We start from the raw sequence: 23917 nt of genomic DNA, 5'->3' as shown, positions 1-23917 counted from the left end.
ATTTCTTGAATATTTCAGGTACCTGGTGCTCAAGTCATGGTGGGCATCTAACTACGTAACAGATTGGTGGGAAGAGTTTGTTTACCTAAGAGGTCGGTCACCCATTATGGTGAACTCTAATTTCTATGGTACAGATGCTATTCTTCTGCACCCAACGAAAGTTCAGGCAGCTCGTGCTGCAAATGTGACACATGCAGCATTCCTTTTCCGGCGGCTGATAGATAACCAGCAGCTTCAGCCAGTAAGTTAGCAAAAGTTATTATTCATTCATTGGTATATTTATCTATTTATATCTGTTTGTCATATCCTTGGGATAGGGGAGAAAGAATTTTGCTTTGTCGATGTCTCCCGCGTTAGCGAGGTAGCGCAAGGAAACAGACGAAAGAATGGCCCAACCCACCCACATACACATGTATATACATACACGTCCACACATGCACATATACGACCCATATATCTCCTGTGTGTTGTAGAAGGTGACTAAGAGGATTGGAAGCAGTGGACCTGGAAATCTTTCCCTCCTGTATTACTGTTTAATAGAAGGAACAAAGGAAAGAGCCATATGAGGTTCTTTCATCCTCTAAGGCTCAGTCATCGTTCTGGATGCTACCTCACTCACGTGGGAAATAGTGAAAATATGTGATGAAAAGATCTGTCTCTCTACCTATCAGTTTATATATTTGGTATGTGGCATTTTAGGAGGTTTATAGAGCCCCTCTATATATATAATAAAGAAAACTGTTATTAAAGTAGATTTCTTATTAAATACTTACTTTTTTCTTTCATACTATTCGCCATCTTCCGCATTAGCGAGGTTGTGTTAAGAACAGAGGACTGGACCTTTGAGGGAATATCCTCACCTGGCCCCCTTCTCTGTCCCTTCTTTTGGAAAATTAAAAAAACTGAGAGGGGAGGATTTCCAGCCCCCTGCTCCCTTCCCTTTTAGTCGCCTTCTACGACACGCAGGGAATATGTGGGAAGTCTTCTTTCTCCCCTATCCCCAGGGATGTAAATACTTACTAGAAAACCATATATCATTTAGAATGTGTGCTTTCATTTGTTGATATATATGATCTTGTCTGGAAAACAGTTGCATTTTAGTGGAAGCTAATAATAAGTGTATCCCTGTCCTGTAAGCATATTTAATACTTGCTGTGTGTCCTTTCAGATAATGGCTCAGAATTTAGTGCCCTTGTGTTCATATCAATATGAGCGTACTTTCAACACCACCCGTATCCCTGGCATCCAGACAGATAAGATTGTCCACTTTAGTGACTCAACACATATTGCTGTGTACCATGCAGGGCGGTATTTCAAGATGCCATGTTACTACAAGGGCCAGTTGCTAACCCCTAAGGAGCTTCAGATGTGAGTTGGTCTGTAGAGATGATAGATGGATGAATTATTTGCTCATGGCTAAAGTAAGATCTGTCATCTTATGGATTTTCTTGCAATTATGTTTAACAACTATAGCTTATGCAGTATTAATTTTTAGGCTTCTGTTAGACAAACATCACTGCATTTGTATATTTGCACTCTCCTATACACATGTTGCGATCTGCCTTGCAGTCAGTTTGAGCGTATTCTGGCAGATGAATCTGTACCAGAAAAGGGTGAAGCAACTTTAGGAGCACTGACAGCTGGAGAGCGGGAACCCTGGGCAGAAGCACGTTCAAAGTTTTTCAACAAGGGAATCAACTATACTTCACTGGAAGCAATTGGTAAGTCTTTTGTGAAAATGTTTTACTTTAGTTTTTTTCCTTCGTGACTTGGCATTAGGAATATACAAATAATGGACTTGTCTGCACAACATTTAGTCTCTTTTTGTCACATGGTAAATACATAACATACCAAAACCAAATTCTGTCCTGAATACCAAGTCTTACAAACTACTTTATAGTTTTCCTGTGACTTTTTCATGTGCCGTTGTTCAGTCCACAACCAGTACATAGCCATCTTATGTGTCACATCATCTGATGTTCCTAATGTCATCCCTCCCAAAAAAGGTTGGTCTGGTTGACTTAGGATGACCAATAAGGCCACTGGTAACATGATGATAATGGGTTTTTTAATGTCTTATGCTTCTTGTTTTACTTTCCCAAAAGAAGGAGGGGAGATGTGGGTCAGTTGAGGATTTTTCCCTCTGACGCTTAGTTATCTGTTCTTAATGCTACCTTTGCCAACATGGGAAATGGTTGGAATATACACACGTATATACATGCATGTATATATACATACATATACATATCAACATACACACATGCATATACATATCAACATACACACATACATATGCACATACATAGCCATATACATATAGACACGTGAACATATTCATACTTGCTTGCCTTTATCCATTCGTGGTGCTACACCACCCTACAGGAAACAGCATTGCCATCCCCTGCATCAGCAAGGTAACACCAGGAAAACAGATAAAAAAGGCCACACTCACCCACACTTGCTGTCTAGCTGTCATGTATAATGTACCAAAACCACAACTCTCTATTCACATCCAGGCCCCAGGAATGGTTGAAGGCAAGCAAGTATGAATATATATGTATATGTCTGTGTATGTGTATATGTTGATATGTATGTATGTATATGTGTGTATGGGTGTTTGTGTGTATATGAGTAGTTTGGCCATTTTTCATCTGTTATCTGGTGCTACCTCACTGACGTGGGAAATGGCAATTAAGTATAATACAGTAAAGGGAGCTATGGTTTCAGTGCATTACACATGACAGCTAGAGACTGAGTGTGAACGAATGTGGCCTTTTTTGTCACTTCCTAGCGCTACCTCAATGGAGGTATTGCTATTTCATGCGTGGCGGGATGGCGACGGGATTGGATGAAGGCAGCAAGTATGACTATGTACATGTGTATATATGTATGTGTCTGTGTATGTATATGTTGAAATGTATATGTGCGTGTATGGGCGTTTATGTATATGCATGTGGGTGGGTTGGGCCATTCCTCGTCTATTTCCTTGTGCTACCTCTCTGACGCAGGAGACAGTGATTAAGTATAATAAATAGAATGAATAATATTCATTTTATTTATTTCTCTATTTTATGTAATCGCTGTTTAGCATGTCAGTGAGGTAGTGCCAGGAATAGACGAAGAATGGCCCATTTCTTAATATACACATATATGTACATAAACCCCCACATATGCACATATACATATCAACGTATGCATACATATACATACACATACGCAGACATTACATAGATATACATATTCATACTTACTTGCCTTCATTCATTTCTGTTGCTACCTGCTCAACAAGAAAACGGCATCGCTATCCCCTTCTTCAGCAAGGTGGCGCTAGGAATACAGACAAAAAGGCCCCTTTCATTCACTCTCAGTCTCTAGTTGCCATACAAATATTATCCTTGAGGATCTAAGGGTTTGGAGAGAGAATACTGCCTGCATATGTTCTTCATGTTGTAGGAGGCCACTAAGAGGGTTGGGAGCAGAGGGGCTGGAAATCCTTCCTTGCTGTATTACTTTCCAAAAGAAGGAACCAAGGAAAGAGCCAAATGGGGATATTTTTTTCTCTAAGGCTTTTATCTATCTTGGGCACTACCTTGGTCACATGGAAAATAGCTAACATATATGTAAAAGAAATTCATTAAACACAAGGACAGTGTACTGAAGTTGCATTCTTCCTCTCTGTACCATAGGGTAATTGAGGTGGCAAAACTTTTCATCTGACTTCTGAGACTGTACCATGCTGCCAGACAAATGACATCCACACTGTAAGCAAGCAATAGGATAGATTCTGCAAATGAAACCTCATTCTTGAAAGCAATGTTTTGAATGGTAATCACTGTATCTGCAACAGGTTGACTGCTATTGTATTTGCAATGTGTTAGGTATACATTTGCCATATGTGGAATTTATCCCACATTTTTATGTAATTATTGATTAATCTAATGGCACTTTCTAGTAATTCATTCTGAGACTGATTTACTTAGTTTCTGAAGTGCTAAGTTTGTACAGAGTTTCCTTTTAGTAGTAGTGTACCAAAGACCATTTTACTGTGTTATGGGCCTGCATTCTCCCCACCCTCCACCCTTCAAAAAAGTTAATAAATGAAGGAAATTATCCCTGGAAACTATGACTTATATCACAGTAATGATAATATTAAACTAACTTCCATTTGTTTTGCATCATTTGACAGAGAAGGCTGCATTTGTGCTTGTTTTAGAAGAGAATGAGTACGACTACTGTGAAGATGATCCTAGTCAGTTAGATAGGTTTGGACGTGCAATGCTCCATGGCAAAGGGTATGACCGTTGGTATGACAAGTCCTTCAATGTCATCATCATGAAAAATGGCCGGGTAAATTAGAATTTTTATCAGTATAGATTATTGACTCAAAACATTGATGTGATTATGATAAGGAAATGATTAATTTTGTTATTAATGGGATGAAGAGATATGAAAAGTTAGATGTTATGGAGTTAACATTGTGCGATGGTTGCTTCACATCTTATGCAGTGATTTTCAGACTGATGATAAAGATTTTCTTTCTTCAGATTGGCTTCAATGCAGAACATAGCTGGTGAGTACTGCAGGACTTTTCATTTAGAATTTCATCTTTTAATGGTCATTCTTTATGTAGCATTTCAAATCTGGGCAGTCATTGTAGCATTCCTTTTACAAATTTCTTTGGAAATCTTACCGTAATATCCACCTCATTAGATGTGTTTTGTTTTATCTTGTTCATATTCATATAGATGCATCTATGTAAACAATATGTTTGTCTATTTTGAAGGTGTTTCCTTCAAAAGCAGGATGAGTACTAGAAACTTAAAATTCTTGTTTATACAAGTGATAACTTGTACAATATGTTTGCTTGTCACTCCTTTTTCATATCCTTCAGTTTTGTTATGTCTACTGTTGCGGAGTCAAGTGCACACATCCACTTTTTCACTATAAAAGTGCTTTTTTTTATATCTTTTCTAACAAGTCTCTTACCCAAATCCATGTTATGGTCTCAAGTTGTTCTATCCATGCATCTTTCGAAGAACTGTTCACTGTTCCATAATGAAATTTTTAATGTGGAGAACAAACAGAAGATCATCATGTTTATGATAGTAGAGAAAGTTTAAGAAATGGAGCCCCATGAGTGTAGAACTCCCTTCCTTTTGTACAAAGGTAATTACAGGAAGTAGGTCACAGGCAACCAGTGACAAGGGAGATACTACCACTTCGGTATTGGAAGGGTTAGTGATGGCCATGTTTTGAACCAGCTTTGCAGTGGATGTCATTGCAGTGGCACTCATTTCACAGACGTATGCTGTGTACATCTCACACTTAACATGTAACAGTATGGAGCTCACTTAAAGTCCTAGTTCTTCACAATAAATTTTCCTGCAGTGACACTGCACTTTATACTGGCTTAATGGCAAAACCTCAACATAGACAAAGAATTTTGAGATCAAGCTTCCATAATTTTAGATCCTTTTTCCCATACTGTACAGACAGGTACTTAGATTCAGGGCCTTTTGGGATTGAAGCAAAGGGAGGTAGCTTAGGGATCCTATGGACTGATATTTTTTTTCATTATTATTATGCAAATATTTAGGCAGCACATTTATATACTTTTCAATTTTTTTATATTAATAAGCAAACATTTAGGCAAAAAAATGGGTGTTGGTTATCGATCTGTTCCCCCTTGGTATTTGTTTGAAATATCACACAAGTGTTTTGAGTTGTAGTATCTTTGTCCCACTAAATTTCTAGCATTGTATAAGCAGTGTTAATGATCAGCAGTCTGACAGTCAGTTACGGTCTTATTTAACATGTTAACTTTCTATTTATGGAGGAAAGAATAAGTGAATTATGTTTACAGGGTTGCTCAACCAGTACTCCTCAGTCCTCACAGAAAAGCAAAGGGGCCCCCACCGTATAGGTGCCTTAGAGTTTCCCCAGATCTAAATTCAGCTCTGCACACACAACCTAAGAGATAACACGGATTTAGGGAAAGGAGGTTGTACACTTATTCATTACCTATCATTTGGACTTCTATGATAGTGAACTTCATATAAGACAAAAGAGATGAATGGATAGATTGTGTGTTTGTGGACTGCCACAAAACATTAAGCACTTCAAGGCATAGAATCTCACTGGACATGGGATTACCTTGGTGGAATAGAGCAAAGGACTTTGGTCAGTGGAGCATTCTCAAAATGGATAGTGCCTTGTTAGATTCACTGCTGTTCTTGGCATATGTAAATTACCTGCCTGTTGGACTAGAAGCTTACCCAGACATGTCTGCTGATGGTGCCAGGGCTATGAGAGAAGTGATTTTTGTATGTATTATCATGGCAAATTATATCTCTGCTCATCTTGTTTGTTCAAGTGAATTTCAGTCCTTAGCACAAAATAATTGGTATCCCATTTTGTTGTAGGGATATTATTGTAGTATCTTGTCAGACACCAAACATTGCAGTATGGTATGTTGTCACTGTATATGTATGGTGGCCAGATAGTACTGGACATTACTTTTGCATTTTTGTCTTCAACAACAACCATGATCTACACTTATTGAACTGGTGAGTACTCAGCTTTTCTCTCTATTATTTTTTACAGTATATTAGGATTAAGGAAGTGTTTAATTAGCTTTGTTGTTAAATGTAATTCATTAATGTATTTATTGTTTATACTTACCTCATGCCACAGGATTCTCTTCTGTCTTGTTGCTTTATGAAAAAAAAAGAAACTTTTTTTTTATACTTGATTGCCATATCCTGTGAGTGAGGTAGTGCCAGGAACAGACAAAGAAAGGCTGCATCCACTCACATCCATTCTGTAGCTGTCATGTGGAATGCACCAAAACCATAGGGCCCTATCCACAACCAAGCCCCACAGAACTTTCCATGGTTTACACTGAACACTCCATGTTCTTTGGTTCAGTTCATTGACAGCATGTCAACCCCAGTATACCACATTGTTCCAATTTACTCTATCCTTTTCACACCTTTCATCCTCCTGCATGTTCAGGCCTCAGTTGCTAAAAAAAGATTTAACTCCTTCCTTTCATCTCCAATTTGGTCTTCCCATTCTCCTTGTTCTCTCCTTGCTGATACATGTATCCTCTTTGCCAGCCTTTCAGGAGTGATAGAGGATGTGTGGACCATGTGTTTGCTTTAAAAGTTTGTGAGAGAAATACTTTTGAGGAACAGAGGGATTTGTATGTGGCAGATATGTGGCATATGATAAAGTTAATTGAGATACCTTGTGGAAGGTTTGATGAATATATCATATGGGAAGAAAACTATTAGAAGCAGTGAGTTTATGTGAAGAGTGTGAGGCTTCTCTGTGAGTAGACAAAAGAAAGTGAGTGGTCCCAGGTGAAAGTGGGTCTGTGGCAAGATTGGGATATTCATTTTTTAAGTTAGCTGAGACAGCACATACAACTAAATGCTTTAATCAGGGCTATTTCATGAATGTTACATACATACTTTAGCCAGAGCTAGGTATCTAGTTTACCAGTTTTGGGGAGGATGAAGTGCTGGGTTCACTGTGGACCAACTGTCCCAACCAGGATTCGTACCTATGCTGTTAACACCAGGCAGCCCATGAGTGCTTCACATTCAGGAATGCAAACCACTGCTTCATTTATGGTTGGGTTTTTAAGGGAGGTGAATGCAAGGGTCTTGGAGGTAGGGGCAGGTGTGCAGTCTGTAAGTGCTGGGGGTCATAGGAAGCGAGTCAGTTGTTGTTTGCTGATGACACAGAACTGGTGGCAGATTTGAGTGAGAAACTGCAGAAGTTGGTGTCTGAGTTTGGGAAAGTGTGTGAAAGGAGGAAGTTGAGAGTCAATGTGAACTAAAGTGAGGTTTTAGGTTTATCAGTGCAGATGGACAGGTTAGTTAGGGTGAGTTTGAATGGAGAAAATTGGAGGAAAAGGAGTGTTGTAGATACCAGGGAGTAGACATGACATTAAGTGGAACCAAGGTAGTGGAAGCAAGTATGAGTGAGTGAGGGGGCACTGTGGAGTATGTGGAAAGAGAGTTCATTATCTGGGAGGGCAAAAAGGGTATGTTTGAGAGTATAGTAATCCCAACAATATTGTATGGATGTGCGATATACTGGAGATGAAAATATGTGGAGGAGGGTAATTATTGGAAACGAAATGTTTGCAGACTTTGTTTGGTTTGATTGAGTGAGTGATAAAAAGAGAGAGGTGTTGAAATAAAAAGAGTGATTGAAAGAACTAAAGAGGGTGTGCTGAAATATTTTGGACGTGTGGAGAGAATGAGTGAAGAGAGGCTGACAGAGTGGATATTTGTGTCTGAAATGGAGGGGACAAGGAGAAGGTGAAACAAAATTGGAGATTTTTAGTGGTCAGGCCTGAACATGCAGGAGTGTGAAAGACATGCATGAAATAAAGTGAATTGGAGCAATTTGTTATACTGGGGACAACATGTTGTCAATGGATTGAACCAAGGCATGTGAAACATCAGGGAGAAATGGTGGAAAGGTGTGTGGGGCTGTGGTTTTGGTATGTTACACACAACAACTACTGAATAGATGTGAGCAAATGACACCTTTTCTTCATTTGTTCCTGGCACTACCTTGCATACATGGGTAATGGCAGTGTACAATTCAATTAATAGGAATTTTTTAAGGGCATTTTGTAGTTCAGAGTATCATAATCTTAACAGTTTACTCTAGTAAGTCAAAATTAGGAAGAGTTTTCTGTATTCCTTCCACATATCTTACATTGCAGCAGCCTGATACCCCAAATTTATGCATCTTGATACTTATAAGATTTACTTCCTAACACCTTGCAGGGCAGATGCAGCGATCATGTCCCACCTCTGGGAGTTTGTCATTACTGAGGATCTGATCACAATAGGGTGAGAGTTCATTCCACTATATTTTGATCATGCTCATGACTGTGGTACATTTTCCCTCATGCACTTTTTTTTTTCTTATAGTTATTGACAATTTATAAAAGGTAACCACTGTTTGAACTTGCACTTTGAATCAATAGTGGCAAAGAGTACAACTCTCCATGCAGTCATTTTCAAGCTGGATGGTATTGAAATACTCTAGCTATATAAGACCTCTCGATTCATTTTTTATTTTTGTATTATTTTATTGTGTATTCACACTATGATGAAGCACACTGTAATAAAGCCCTTTTGAAAGAATTACTTTGCTACAAAGATGAATGGTGTTTAGATGTTCAAGTTTTGTAGGACCTGGGTTTTGGTTAGCTTGGTCGCTCATTGTTATTATGGTAATGATCATTTCCTCTACCTGCATTCATATGTATCTGATTTTGTGAATCCATTGTATACTCTTGAACCACAATATGTCTTTGAAAAGAAAAAAGTATTGCTCCTTTACTTTTTCTTTAATAGCCATGTGTTTTACTCTTTAATGTCTGATTTGCCTACTATTGTTTTTATACATCTAGGAAACCGTGGTTGTCATTCATTGCTTTTATATCAAGCATTAGCAACAGCTGCACTTTTATGACTTCCAGAGCAGTAGGCAAGATTCTTTGTAGATATTCTGGAACGAATGGGTGAGGAAAGGTTAACAAAGAGGATGTATGTGTCAGAAGTGGAGGGAACAAGGAGAAGCAGTTGACCAAATTGGAGGTGGAAGGATGGAGTAAAAATGATTTTGAGTGATCGGGGCCTGAACATACAGGAGGGTGAAAGGCATGCAAGGAATAGAGTGAATTGGAACGATGTTGTATACTGGGGTTGACATGCTGTCGATGGACGGAACCAGGGCATGTGAAATGTGTAGGGTAAACCATGGAAAGGTTTTTGGGGCCTGGATGTGGATAGGGAGCTGTGGTTTCGGTGCATTACTCATGAGAGCTAGAGACGGAGTATGAATGAATGTGGCCTTTTATGTCAGTTTTTCTGGCACTACCTTGCTGAAGCAGGGGTTAGCAATGCTGTTTCCTGTGGGGCGGGGTAGTGTTAGGAATGGATGAAGGCAAGCAAGTATGAATATGTACATGCATATATATATATATATATTTGTATGTGTATATGTTTGTATATATGTCTGTGTTGATATGTGTATGGGCGTTTATGTATATATATATATATATGAGTGGATGGGTCATTCTTCATCTGTTTCCTGGCGCTACCTCACTGACGCGGGAAACAGCGATCAAGTATAATGATAAATTTTTTTTTCATATTCACCATTTCCTGCATTAGTGAAGTAGCATTAAGAACAGAGAACTGAGTCTAAGAGGGAAAATCCTCACTTGGCCCCTTTATCTGTTAAACTATTTATACAGTTTATTGGCATAAATTTTTTCTGAGGAACTGATGATTTTTACTAAAACTCTGATGTCTTGAAAGGTGGATATGTCATCAAAAATTGTAGAGAGCAGTACCATAAAGGTTGTATTCAAGTACATGATCTATTATAGATTAATATTTTCTCATTAATCCTTTGTACAATAATCAGTTATATTGAAAGACCAGTATAAAGAATGATTTGCATGGAAGGTTGTTTATATATAGAATTTCAATATGAAACAGAAACTATTAATGAAAATTTTGTGTTGATATAGTCTGCAGATAGAAGGTGAATGTATTTACGTTCCTGAGCATGACATGTATCTCAGTTTATTTCAGAAAGCTGAGATCAGAAACACTTTATATCATGAGACAGTGCAAAGCTTTGTCTGATCTATCTGTTCTCTACAACAAATTTTTTTCTTAACTCTTTTATTGCTTCATTGTGCATTGTTTATAATTTGGAATCAGGCACTTCCATGTAAGATCTGAATAATTGTTTTTCACACTCATACTTGGGTTCTACATCTATAATTCATTGCCGTTTTGTATATTATGTAAATCCACCATTCATATTTATTTCATATTATATTTCGTATATGGATTTGAAATTTTCATTAATTTTAAGTCTTTCCAACACGATTTTCTATTACAGTACACAAAGTAGAATCATTCTTGATCTTGGGTTATGATTTGAGCACATTTAACCACAGACACCTGAATGTGCTGCCTAAGATATATGTATTACTTGTTGAAATATATATATGCTGTATCAGAACTTTGTCCACTCTCTGTACTTTTGCTGTGGATCAGTTGAACATCAGGGAGGGTAGTATACAGAGCCCATTTTTTCCTATAGTGTATAACATTTATAAGAGGTAAGTTTCCAAACAGTGGGGCTAAAAGAAGTTTGAATCTTCCTCCAAATTTCATTCTTTAAGCCTGTTTAAGTCCAGAAGTAATTGAGTATTATTTTTTGCAAGGATTTTATGTATGTGTTGTTGCTCAAATATTCGTCACTTAGGAAGAAGACTAAGTGATTTGTTTTTTTTTTCTTTGTTATTTTGACATCTCTGAAGTCGTTGCCAGTGTAATTTTTAAAAATTTTTAATTTAGTTCTTTTCTACTGCTCTTCATATGCCAGGTGCCTGAGAGGATGCTGAAACCTTCATACTCTTGTTTCACCTTTTCCCATTCCCTTGGATCTCTAATGAGTGCATAAGCTTGGTGCTACTCAAACTTTCCTTGATTATCTTCTCAGGGCTGATGCCCCTATCATGGGCCACATGTGGGAGTACATTATGGGCGAGGATCTCTTTGAATATGGGTATGAAAAAAACGTGCATGTTTAAAATGTTGCCCTGTTTTTCCCTGTAGAAACATAGAATTTGGCAGGTAATTGTCAGTTTTTTGAGGTGCTATTCATAACAAAGTGTATTTAGGAATTTCCCTACTAATGTATTTTTGTATGCTAAGTACCAAAGTGGTTTTGTGCTTAACATTATTGAATTGTGTAAACAGAAGCAAAAGGCGTGAAAGGAAGAAAGAATATGTTTAGAATTACAGAGGAAAACATTAAGATTTGGAAGATGAATGACTTGGTTGGTAGCATTTTAGAATTTTAATGTCAAAAGAGTTTATGTGAGATGCATAAGTAGATAACATGAAAAATGAGGAAACAGTATGTCATTAAAAATCCAGGCATCAGAATTCCTGAAACTTTAGAAATGTAGATGATTTTTTTTACAAGAATAACTTTTCCTCTAAAAGGGAATAAGAGGAGGAGTAGTTTGCATATGCATTTCCCATTTTTCTCATATGAGAAACATAGCTCGAGAGAAGTATAAAGTTGTGTTAGTATGAAAACATAGGCCACACTCTCTCATTGTTTGGTCAGTTGGTTTTTTGGTGCATTTTTTGAGTACACTCAAAAATCCAGAAAAGTAAATCGAGCAGTGTCCACATTTCAAGTTTTGTAGATGTTTGATGTTTTATGAGGGTTTGAAAAGGATTATTGGCAAATTCTGTTTGGTGCATTTTATAAATGAGTGAATGAGGCCTTTTTTTTCTGTTCCTGGCGCTACCTTGATAATGTGGGAAACTGTGAACAAGTATAAAAATAAATGTTGAAGATCATGAGTGATGTTGGTTTTCAGTATTTAATGATTAGGCTTGGAGGAAAGTTTGGAAAGTAAGTGAATTAGAGACAAGATGATACATCCTTTACAGATCTTTTATGAATTACTTGGGAAGTGAGTCAGTTGTTGTTCGCTGATGATACAGCGCTGGTGGCTGATTCATGTGAGAAACTGCAGAAGCTGGTGACTGAGTTTGGTAAAGTGTGTGAAAGAAGAAAGTTAAGAGTAAATGTGAATAAGAGCAAGGTTATTAGGTACAGTAGGGTTGAGGGTCAAGTCAATTGGGAGGTGAGTTTGAATGGAGAAAAACTGGAGGAAGTGAAGTGTTTTAGATATCTGGGAGTGGATCTGGCAGCGGATGGAACCATGGAAGCGGAAGTGGATCATAGGGTGGGGGAGGGGGCGAAAATTCTGGGAGCTTTGAAGAATGTGTGGAAGTCGAGAACATTATCTCAGAAAGCAAAAATGGGTATGTTTGAAGGAATAGTGGTTCCAACAATGTTGTATGGTTGCGAGGCGTGGGCTATGGATAGAGTTGTGCGCAGGAGGATGGATGTGCTGGAAATGAGATGTTTGAGGACAATGTGTGGTGTGAGATGGTTTGATCGAGTAAGTAACGTAAGGGTAAGAGAGATGTGTGGAAATAAAAAGAGCGTGGTTGAGAGAGCAGAAGAGGGTGTTTTGAAATGGTTTGGGCACATGGAGAGAATGAGTGAGGAAAGATTGACCAAGAGGATATATGTGTCGGAGGTGGAGGGAACGAGGAGAAGAGGGAGACCAAATTGGAGGTGGAAAGATGGAGTGAAAAAGATTTTGTGTGATCGGGGCCTGAACATGCAGGAGGGTGAAAGGAGGGCAAGGAATAGAGTGAATTGGAGCGATGTGGTATACCGGGGTTGACGTGCTGTCAGTGGATTGAATCAGGGCATGTGAAGCGTCTGGGGTAAACCATGGAAAGCTGTGTAGGTGTGTATATTTGCGTGTGTGGACGTATGTATATACATGTGTATGGGGGTGGGTTGGGCCATTTCTTTCGTCTGTTTCCTTGCGCTACCTCGCAAACGCGGGAGACAGCGACAAAAAAAAAAAAAAAAAAAGGATAATGCAACAATAGGAGATGGAGATATGTTTTAATTTGTATATGCAGTGATTCATGTTTGAGATGGAGCATATGATAAATGATGTAGGACTGTAGGTATTCAGGAGTTTCAAGCGGCAGTCAAAAAGATTTGCATATGAGTTACAAAGGAAAATGGCAGACAAGCAGTTCTTTTTTTACTCTTCATCATTATCTCCATTAATCTCATTTCACTTACTCCATTACTCCATTGATCTTTAAAGCTTGTGGTACCATTATTTTAGAACTCTTTTGACTGCTGGTAATACTAGACTTTAGAAGCATTTTTAAGCTGAAATAGTTTGGACATGAGAGGGTGGCTTAAGAAAGATCAATTAAGAGGGTTCATATTTTAGAACTGAAGGAAGCACTCAGGAAGGAGAGACCGAGGAATTAGAAGGGTGTAGCATAGGTGGCTTTTGGGTATCACGGTGAGAGGCATGTATGGTACTGATGTGGCATATAGGAAGTGTGGGTGGACTTTTGGCTGAACCAGGGTATATGAACCAGTCAGGTTTAACCATGGGATACTCTTTGGGAACTTGCGATTAAAGTTGACTGTTTTCAGTACATTATACATGATGGGAGAATGGAAATGGGCAGAGGCCATTGTTCATTTGTTCCTGAAGCTGCTTTTCTGAAATAGGAGAGGTATTTAGATACTAAAGAAAAGCACTGGTTCTTTAATCTTAAATACAGAAGGTCAGTACACATTTTAGAGGCAAAAAACTGGCTTCCAATTGCTAATTACACATAGTTTAGCATTACTTAGTACTGCAAAAAAGGTTAAATTTTGAAATACCAAACTGTAAGTCTCCACCTGATTAGGTGGTACTACTCATGATATTCAGTGGTGGAAGAGGTCAGTTTTGCATTTTGACTGCGTTTGGAACCAGAAATGTAGGAGTAGCATTATTAGTATTAGTTTTTCAGATGATACTCCCTTGCTCATGACTGAACTTTGTGTATATTACTGTTTTCTTACAAGTAAACTATTAATGGAATGTGTGACCTTTTTATTTCATTTTTAATTGTACTTTTGTTGTTTATGTGGAATTTTAGTAAGCTATTTTTCTCTTGAAAATGCTTTTCCCTTGCAAGAGCAATTACTCTCATCATAATCACTGGCTACTTTAATTAATTTTGATAATAATTAGATTACATACATTTAGAATTTTTAACTGCATCCAATGATTGACATGCTATCTGAACTTTTCCTGTCTTTGACTTGCTTAGATAGGGAATGTAAATTGTTAGTCAGTACTAATATCTTTGATTATCCTGTGCTCTTAGATTGTCATGGTTATTAATTATGGTATAGTAAGTAATTGTTAATTAATTTGAAGGATGGAATTCATGGTTGGATTGAAATTTACTTTGCAATTTACCCTTTTATGTATTACAAGATTTATAGAAGGGTGTTAGGTGTGAAAGTAAAGATTACAGGTATAATAGGATAAGATCGTGTTGGAAAGCATTTTCTTATGATATTTTTTGAGCAATAAGGTATGTGTGAAAAAGAGGTCACTCTCTGGGAGGGCAAAAATGAGTATGCAAGGCATAGAATGTATGGAAGAGGGTCTGTGTTGAAAATTAAATGTTTGAGGACAATACGTAGTGTGAGGAGGTTTCATCAAATAAATAATTTTAGGGTAAGAGAGAGGTGTGGTAATGGAAAGACTGTGGCTGAGAGAGCTGAAGGGGATGTGCTAAAATGGTTTGGGCATAAGGTGAGAATGAATGAGAGAAGGTTGATAGTGAGGGTATATGTGTCGTAAGTGAAGAGAACGGATGCAAGTGAATGAGGCCTTAACTTTGTCTGTTCCTGTTGCTACCTCACTAATTTGGGAAACAGCAAAAAAGTTTGAAAGAACGAAAGATTTTATTGAAAACTACTTGGGAATTGAAAGGTTTGATATAGTTTTTAGATTACTTGGAATGTAGAAGACTGTCTGAGAATTAGTGAATTTTATGAATAATTGATATATGTCAAAAATGGTGGAAAGCTATTTTTTGCTTTCTCTTTTTGTTTGGTTCAGAGATACAGTATTTCAGTATGATTGTATTTTGAATGAATACCTGAAGGCCATGGAAGTGTAGAAGAAAACCGATGGTTATGGAGAAAAAACAAGTCAGACTGAAGATCATCTCTGAGCAAGTTATAAATGGTTTAGAGGATTCAGTTTATGGGTAATACATTGAGGAAGATTGGTAGGATTAAAGAAGTAATATTGGAAAATGTTGCAGTTGAATGATTTGCTAAAATGTTTGGATAAGTAACAAAGACATGTTTAGCATGGTGTTGGAAGAATTGATGTGATCCCTCTTGATGTATGGAGTGTGGAATGCAGATGCTGGAGAGGTTAAATTATGAAATAGTCAAGCAAGTGAAAATTGAGAACTAAAGTAGGTGAGGTACATATGGAGTCCTTACTGCTTGGAGGGTATTGTTTGTAAAGGTTGAGTTTGTTTTATTTAATATGTAATTATCATTGAAGATATTAACATTTCAGTAGAGATAACTAATGCTTTTTTAACCCTATTCACTTTTCATGCCAGTGTAAATAGAAAATGATACTTTTCATATATTTAAGTAAGATTATTCCACCATAATGTTTGATTTTGCACAAATTGATTTGTTGATGTAGAAGAATTACTTTGGAAACTTAGTTTCAAGAGAATATGAATTTGTAGTTCTAGTTCTTGATAAGGAAAAATGGATAAATTGTATGAGTGATAAAAAGTTTTATTGCTTGTGTAATATCTAACATAGAAATTAATTTCATGCTTCTCTGGCCCTTACCAGACAGTAAGTTATAAAACAACTTTATAATTTAGAAAAACTTTGAGAGAAAAGTTAAGGAGAATTGTCACTATCATTATTTAATGTTTATTCATATATCAGGCTTGCTTAATCATTAGAGTGTTTTATGAGTTAAGAATGTGTTTGGCATTACAGTTGTTGAAGTGTGTAAGAATTTCTTCAGTTGTGTTTTCTTTTTCCTTTATTAGAAAATCAAGTCTAGTGATTACCACCTTAAGTATGATAGCTTTACACTATCCATGAGAAGCATGTGATCTGAAATTTTTTTTATATCTTTTGACTTAAGCAAAGGAAAAGTTATTTTTTAGTTTTGTTTAATTCAATGATATCCTTATATAAACTAGATATGATGAAAATGGAAACTGCACAGGAAAGGTTAACTGTGATCCACGTCCACCAACACGCCTTAAGTGGGAACTCAACCAGGAGTGTCTCCAAGTTATTGACTCTTCCTTGAGGGTGAGTGATAGTAGCAGTTAGAATCAATAGGGTATTTCATTTTGTAGAATACTGTACAGGATTTAACAGGCAAGTTATCTCTCATTTTATCTTATGTTCCAGAGAGTTTGAAATATAGCATTCATATGGCATATTCTTGTTTAAAAATGGTTTATATATCATTGTGATGTGAGCCACATGGAGAAATGGGAGCTATATTCCATGCTACACAAAATTTAATTTCAAGTGCATGTAAGAATTAAACTTTTTATTGCAATTGTCCTGATATCATCTGTCTTCTCAGTGTGCAGGATATCCCCAAATATTGTTACGATAAACTGAAACATAATATTCTAAATAGAGTACAATGCAATCAGTGAAACATTGTTTGTAGATACTACAAGCCCTTTAATGAATGCTTCTCAGCTATTAGCCATATGCAGCAACTGAAGAGTGTTGTCAGGTATATGTAGTTGGATGTGTGGTTTTTGGAAGTATTTTAGTCTTAATGAGACATGATGATTGTTGGTTTTCATCAGTAGTATCAAGTACATAACATGAGGACACAGACCTCAAACAGGCATTTTTGACATCTTCATCTTCACATATACTAACCATCATTTGGAAAAGATTTAAAATGGCTGTAACTTCTGGTAGTAGCATAATTTGCCAGTACAAGCATTAATGGACTCCTGTGGTGTAAAAGATAGCGCTCCAGACTGTGTTGCATCCATGGGCCGCCCAAGGTTGAGCGCATAGGTTCGAATCCTTGATGCAGCAGTCGGTTCACAGTCAACCCAGCTGTTCATCCACCCCTAGGGGTTGGTCAATGAAATATATATATAGCGTTAATGGGAAGTCTTTCATTAAAGCCTCAGTTGCCAGTGCTGTTTGAGCTTGAAAAAAAAAAAAAATACCATTCATTCTTTAGACACTTGAGCTGTGGAGCTCTTATCATATTCCTGTGAAATAGTTCTCTGGTACATGCCATTATTACTTTTAAAAAAGCATTTTGCCGGAAAACAATTGTATTCCACTTCTCCTTTAGGATCTTCAGTTTTGTAAATCCAGTTTTTTCTCTGATTTATGAAACTTTAATAATGAGTTCTTTAACATTTTATGTATTCCAGGTTGCTGAAGCCTTGCTGAATGATGTTGATCTGCGGTTGTATATGCACACAGCATACGGAAAGGGCTTTATGAAGAATTGTAGGCTGTCACCTGATGCTTACACCCAGATGGCTCTACAGTTAGCATATTACCGGGTATGGATAATGAAAGATTTTGTATGAGGTATATTTATCAAATTGGTCTTCACTGAAAATAGATTGAAAACTATGAGGTACTAGAATGTCTGCACTCAGCAGAACTTAAAAGATACATGCTACATAAACCTCTCAAATTAACTGGACCCTAACACAGTAATCCCATACATTTCCTTTGTCTACTGGAGCTGTAACTTATTGGCCATTGTAAAATCAGGAGCATTGGATACTTTATAAGGGTAGTAGGGTTGAGAGCCAGCCAAGTTGATTCAAGAGTGTTTTATTTTTCATGATTCTCAAGCTATCCCTCCACATGTAGACACTCATTCATCAGTGAGAACCAGTTTCTTTTATTATGTTTTTGCTTTATAGAATATTACTGCCAGACACATTTGATAATAATATGGTTAATATAACCACCTCCAGACATGATGGATCTCTGCTGTTCAACATTACCCTGTTGAAGATCATCATGCTTCCCTTTCACTATTAAGAGGTTTTATGAAGCACAGCCCTTTTTCCATCTGCTCCTAATGCTGACTTGCGAAAGCAGGAAAGTCAAGCTAAGCAGACATGAAAAAATAATTTCGTTAGTTCACAGCTTAGAAATTGGGGAAGAAACATAATGCCATACGAGTTCATTTGTACATTCAGAACCTTACGTTGCAGTAGTTAGCTCTACAGCAATGTATTTTTCTGATTCTTGGAGATTATTTACATCAATAGGTCTTGACTGTGTTTCAAAATAGCCATTGACAGCTCAAGGATAGGTTATTTTGATAACGTTTCTTTTCATGTACATCTAACATTTGGAACTCTTTCCCTTCTGATGTCTTTCATAACAGCTGCAACTTACCCCCTTTTCAGGCGTTAGTTTTCCACTTGTATTAGAACTTTCAATTCTCTCTCCTTTGCTCTTCATATTTCTATATTTTCTTACCTTTTTTTTTTATTTCATTTAAGGCCTGGATGAGGAATTTTGTCCATAACTAGAGCCTTCAATACAAACACAAGGAAAAACTCTTATTGCACCTAACCATCTATTCTATGGTCTGTTACAGTAATTACTCTTCAAAATTTCAGGATGCAGGCAAATTTAACCTCACCTATGAGGCAAGCATGACTCGTCTCTTCCGAGATGGGAGAACTGAGACAGTCAGACCTTGTTCTATTGAGTCATCAGCTTGGGTAAAAGCCATGGAGGACAAGACAGTCTCTGTAAGTTATTAGTTGTTTGGTCATGAGAGTTTCAGTGCTGTGTTATTCATGGATAATGCTTTTTGATCAATGGTCACTAAAATTAGGGATAGGTAAAATGGGTTCTCAAGCTATTGATTGATTTAAGAAATATCCTCAGAATAATCTCAGAGTTCATTATGATCTTGATAAATGATATGAGAAGGTATTTGTTGCATGCAACCTAGAGTGTTCATTGTTGAATATTCTGGAAACTTATCACCTTCTGATGTTCATAGTATAGAATTTTGCAAATGCTTTATCTCAGACATCTTTACCCTGTAGCACAAAAGACAGATTTGTCAACTTGAGTGCTGGTAAAAGATGGATAATGCCTCATTTTCACTGGCTTATGTTTGGGGTACATTTTGATGGTAACACCCTTTAAGAATGTAGGAAATGATGACAAAATTGGCCAATTAATTACTTATGCTGAATCCTTCTCAAACATTGTTTATTGTTCAACCACCTACTTTTGAACATCAGGTATCCAAAAGGAACTCTTGAAACTATTGTTGGATTTTGCCTATCAGTTTGGTAATGTGACCATTACACTAATGAAATGGTTAGACCTGCCTTGAAACTGTTGTTGAATTTTGCTTATCAGTTTGGCAATGTGACCATTACACTAATGAAATGGTTAGACCTGCCTACAGTACAAGAATCATGTATTAAGAACAAGGTGTACCTGTACTCAGTGGGATAGATTGAAGGAAAAAACAGAAAATCACAGATTGAATAGAGTTTAGGAACAACTAAAATGGAAAGAAATTGAAATTCTTTAGGTTTGGTGTTACAATCTTCTCAGCTTGTATTGGGGTTTGTTTCATATCTTTGTATGTATATTTACATTTGAAGCAATTTTCTGCTCTTAAATCAAGAATGCTGAAGCAAAATATATGTTAATATATTTTTTTTACCCACAGAATGAGGAGCGTGTTGCACTTTTGCGGAAAGCTTGTGTCCAGCATCAGAATGCATATCGAGATGCTATGTGTGGAAAAGGCATTGATCGCCACCTTTTCTGTTTATATGTTATATCAAAATATTTAGAAGTAGAAAGCCCATTCCTTAATGTAAGTATCACATTTTTGAGCTTGACATTATTTCTTAAGATTGTGCAAGTACTTTTACCTTAATGGTAAACCTTCATTCCACATGACATTAGTACAAGAAGTTAACAAAATATTCAGAATGTGGTAAATTACATTCATTGTTTACTTTAAAGGTGGGTAATATGTAAACTCTGTCTCTCTGTCTCTGTCTCTATCTCTCTCTCTCTCTCTCTCTCTGGTAGTACTCATGATTAATGACTGAAGTCTGGAAAAAGTAAAAACAAGGGAAGCAGTCCCATTAAACATTATTATCGTTTTTTTATTATACAATGCTGGGACTCCTTTTTTTTGAGGTTCGTCTTGTTTTGAGGTTGATATTGGCAGTTTGTGATACTGATGTAGAAATTGTGAGAGGTTTGACTGAAAAAGTAGGTAAAAAAGTGAGGAAATAGAGAATGAACTGACATGGAAGAAAGTGGTAGTTGATACGACAAAATCAAAAGAATTGGAAAATAATATAAAGGAATGTAAACACTGCCCAATGGGAAGATTTAAGTTTGATGAAGTAATAATGTGAAGATAAACATCCAGCATCATGTATGGATTTGTAGTACTGTGGAAACTTTGAGATTAAGGAATGTGAAAAGCAACATGAAAGTAATTTCAGCATCCAGAGGATTAGTAAAGTCTTGATGAAGGGTCCTTGAATGTAGCTAGACTTTCTCTCTCTGTCTCCCTCTGTGTGTGTTTGCTTTTGTGCCTCTTCCTTTGCTCTCATTGACCCAGTTGATGTTTTTGTCATTTCAGGAAGTTTTGTCTGAACCTTGGCGCTTAAGTACCTCCCAAACCCCACATGGTCAGACTAACAAAATGGATCTTAGCAAGAATCCCAAATGTATCAGTGCTGGGGGTGGCTTTGGCCCTGTTGCTGATGATGGTTATGGTGTTTCATACATCATTGCTGGAGAGGACACCATTTTCTTTCATGTTTCTAGCAAAAAGAGCTCTCCTGTCACGGTTAGTGTTGGTTTTTACACGACCTTTTCCTTTTGTTTTTGTATAGAGGAAGAGATAAAATATATGGTAGTGTTGAAGACTTTGGGACCCCAATTGATCAACCCCTTTGAAACTGGGGTGGAATGAAAATAATAGAATATGATAGATTTAGTCCTGAAACAACATAAAGAATGATTACTGCAAAATGTTGGCAGAACATTACGTATTTTGTGATTCACTGGTATTTTCTTACTCCCGATTGTTTACAGTATTCATCCCTCTCCATTTTCTGTTTTTGATGCACCATAAGTGAATGTCTTCATTTGATCATCATTCAGGACCCTACCCTCCCATGTGTATTTGTCACTTTTCCTGTCCTTTTTACTGATTTGTAAATATTCCCCAGGCAGTCTTATAATGATTTATGCCAGCAAATGGTGTTATTGTATTTGAATAGTGTTTCAAGGAAGACAGATTTAAGGTTATAATTTAGACTATGTGAGGTGACTATAAAGTATTGAATTTTTTTATGTATTTTGACACTCAAGCTTAAAGAAAATTTTGCTATTTTTAACCTTGCTGTTTTGAGTAGTAATAGTAGTAATGCAATTGGATGAACATGGAGCATTTCTGTTTTTCACTCTTTGTGTATTATTATTTTTTCTTTGGTCACCATTAAATGAACTGAACAGCTGTAGTAACTAATATGTGTTTGTCTTTAGTTTTGTGTGCTATTTACTTGCAGATGTATTAAAACTATTTTCCTCTTATATTTGTCATTGTCATTTCAGGACTCACCAAGTTTTGCTCGTCAGATTGAAAAGGCTCTCAGTGACATGAAGAATCTCTTTGAATCTGTGGCAAAGAAGTAACATGTCACATTTGAAAGACAGCTCAACTTGACTTAAATCAGGCATTTCCAGTGACAGGTTGCTTGGCAAAAGTCTTTAACAAAAAGTAGTTCATATTTTGTCACAGGTATGATGGTTGCATCATATTTTTACAAATTAAAATAATATATATGTATATATATATTTTTTTTTTATACATAAGTGCTGTTTCCAGTGTCAGCGAGGTAGCACCAGGAAACAGATGAAGAATGGCCCATCCACTCATTTATGCATATATATACATAAACGCCCACATATGCACATATACATACATATCAACATACACATGCACACACAGGCATTTTCGTATATACACGTGTACATATTCACACTTGCTTGCCTTCATTGATTCCTGTTGCCTCCTTGCCACACAGGAAATAGCATTGCTATTTGACTTTGAGCTTTTTTTTTTTTTCAAAATGAAGGCTATGTCCATTTGTAAATATAAAAATTTTGGTTTTTGATGCTTTTTGTTGGATTCATTCATTTGTCAGAGATGTAACACTGTATTTAAGATGTAGAGATTTAGAAAATCTTATGTAAAATTATACTTTAGAGCATCTTCAGTCTGCTGAAAGCATTTCTCATTGACCGCTGATGACATGAATTTCAGGTTTGTATAGTGGTGACAAATGTTATTATCAGTTTCATCGGGGAAAGTTTGATGGGAAAATGACATGATATTTTATTTGGGATTTTAAGTGCTTTTGATATATTTATATCATTGGTAATGAATGCTGAAGTGAATTTTTAAGCTGTACAATAGTGTTCATGAGTTACCAAGCCTGCTTAGTAATGTTGTACTGAGAAGTAAGATATTGTGAAAAGGATGAGGTTTGCCTCAGCAAGTATACAGGAAGATGAAAACAGAGGTAGAGAAGCATTAAAGGATAGGAAGACACGAAATTAAGGGGACATAACAAAGAGGGAAAATACTCAGTGTCAAGGATGATATAAAGGTTTGAGAATTTATGGCTACATCATAGTCAACAAAACCATAAGTAATTCTAAAGATTAGTGATCATAATGTTTTACCATAGAAAAAATGAATGTAAGTTATTAACAAAACTTTTAAAAATCACTAACCAGCTTTGTGGATTAGATTATAGGAGGCTACAGATGGTTTGTAGAAAATCTTATTGTACATGAAGCAATGCTTATGTAACTGCCAAATTGCTGCTTTTTATCTTTGAAAGAATGGTAAGGAATTGTGTTGGTCTTAACTGCTTCAGGAGCATAGACAACGAGGAACCATAGCAACCAAGGGAATTTTGTTTTTGGGTAATACTGTATGTTCCACCTTTCAAAGCAGGAAAGACGTACATAGTATACTAATATATTTTTCATATAATTCAGATTTACTGATGTAGTGAAACATAATTTTAATCACTTTATATCTTGCTAATTTGTCATTTTTAGTGCATTGTGTTTTAAGATAAAACGTGTATTTATTAACATGAATGTTTTTAGGTTAATACAAAATTTGCTATTGATCTAGAATTGAATGTATGCCACCTTCTTTTATATATATATATATATAACCATGGTGAGTTAAGTGATTTTAATGACTTTTTCAGCAATACAAGATCATTGAGAAGAGGTTTGGCAAATGTTTTAGTCTGGAAAGTTTAGTTAACTCAAAAACATTTAGAAGTAGAATCTC

At 36.5% G+C, this 23917-nt stretch overlaps 1 protein-coding gene across 3 annotated transcripts in view; it reads left to right on the top strand.

Annotated features, from left to right (window-relative positions):
• The window catches only part of whd (carnitine O-palmitoyltransferase whd), a 35470-nt gene extending 12652 nt beyond the window's left edge, over positions 1–22818 (top strand). For 2 of the 3 annotated variants that reach the window (XM_071678082.1, XM_071678083.1), the window contains exons 7-18: positions 19–241; positions 1169–1368; positions 1570–1721; positions 4187–4347; positions 4545–4570; positions 8811–8876; positions 16719–16833; positions 17943–18077; positions 19161–19295; positions 20240–20389; positions 21176–21385; positions 22156–22818. In XM_071678082.1, coding sequence (XP_071534183.1) covers positions 19–241; positions 1169–1368; positions 1570–1721; positions 4187–4347; positions 4545–4570; positions 8811–8876; positions 16719–16833; positions 17943–18077; positions 19161–19295; positions 20240–20389; positions 21176–21385; positions 22156–22236 — 1654 coding nt within the window. In that variant the 3' untranslated portion in view covers positions 22237–22818. Of the gene's footprint in view, positions 1–18; positions 242–1168; positions 1369–1569; positions 1722–4186; positions 4348–4544; positions 4571–8810; positions 8877–11556; positions 11623–16718; positions 16834–17942; positions 18078–19160; positions 19296–20239; positions 20390–21175; positions 21386–22155 lie in introns of all 3 variants that reach the window. The other variant, XM_071678084.1, reaches the window with a different exon arrangement.
• Positions 22819–23917: the final 1099 nt, after the last annotated feature.

This window comes from Panulirus ornatus, chromosome 27, assembly GCF_036320965.1.
Source record: "Panulirus ornatus isolate Po-2019 chromosome 27, ASM3632096v1, whole genome shotgun sequence".
Lineage (NCBI taxonomy): Eukaryota > Metazoa > Arthropoda > Malacostraca > Decapoda > Palinuridae > Panulirus > Panulirus ornatus.
This window is presented reverse-complemented; position numbering and strand designations above follow the sequence as displayed.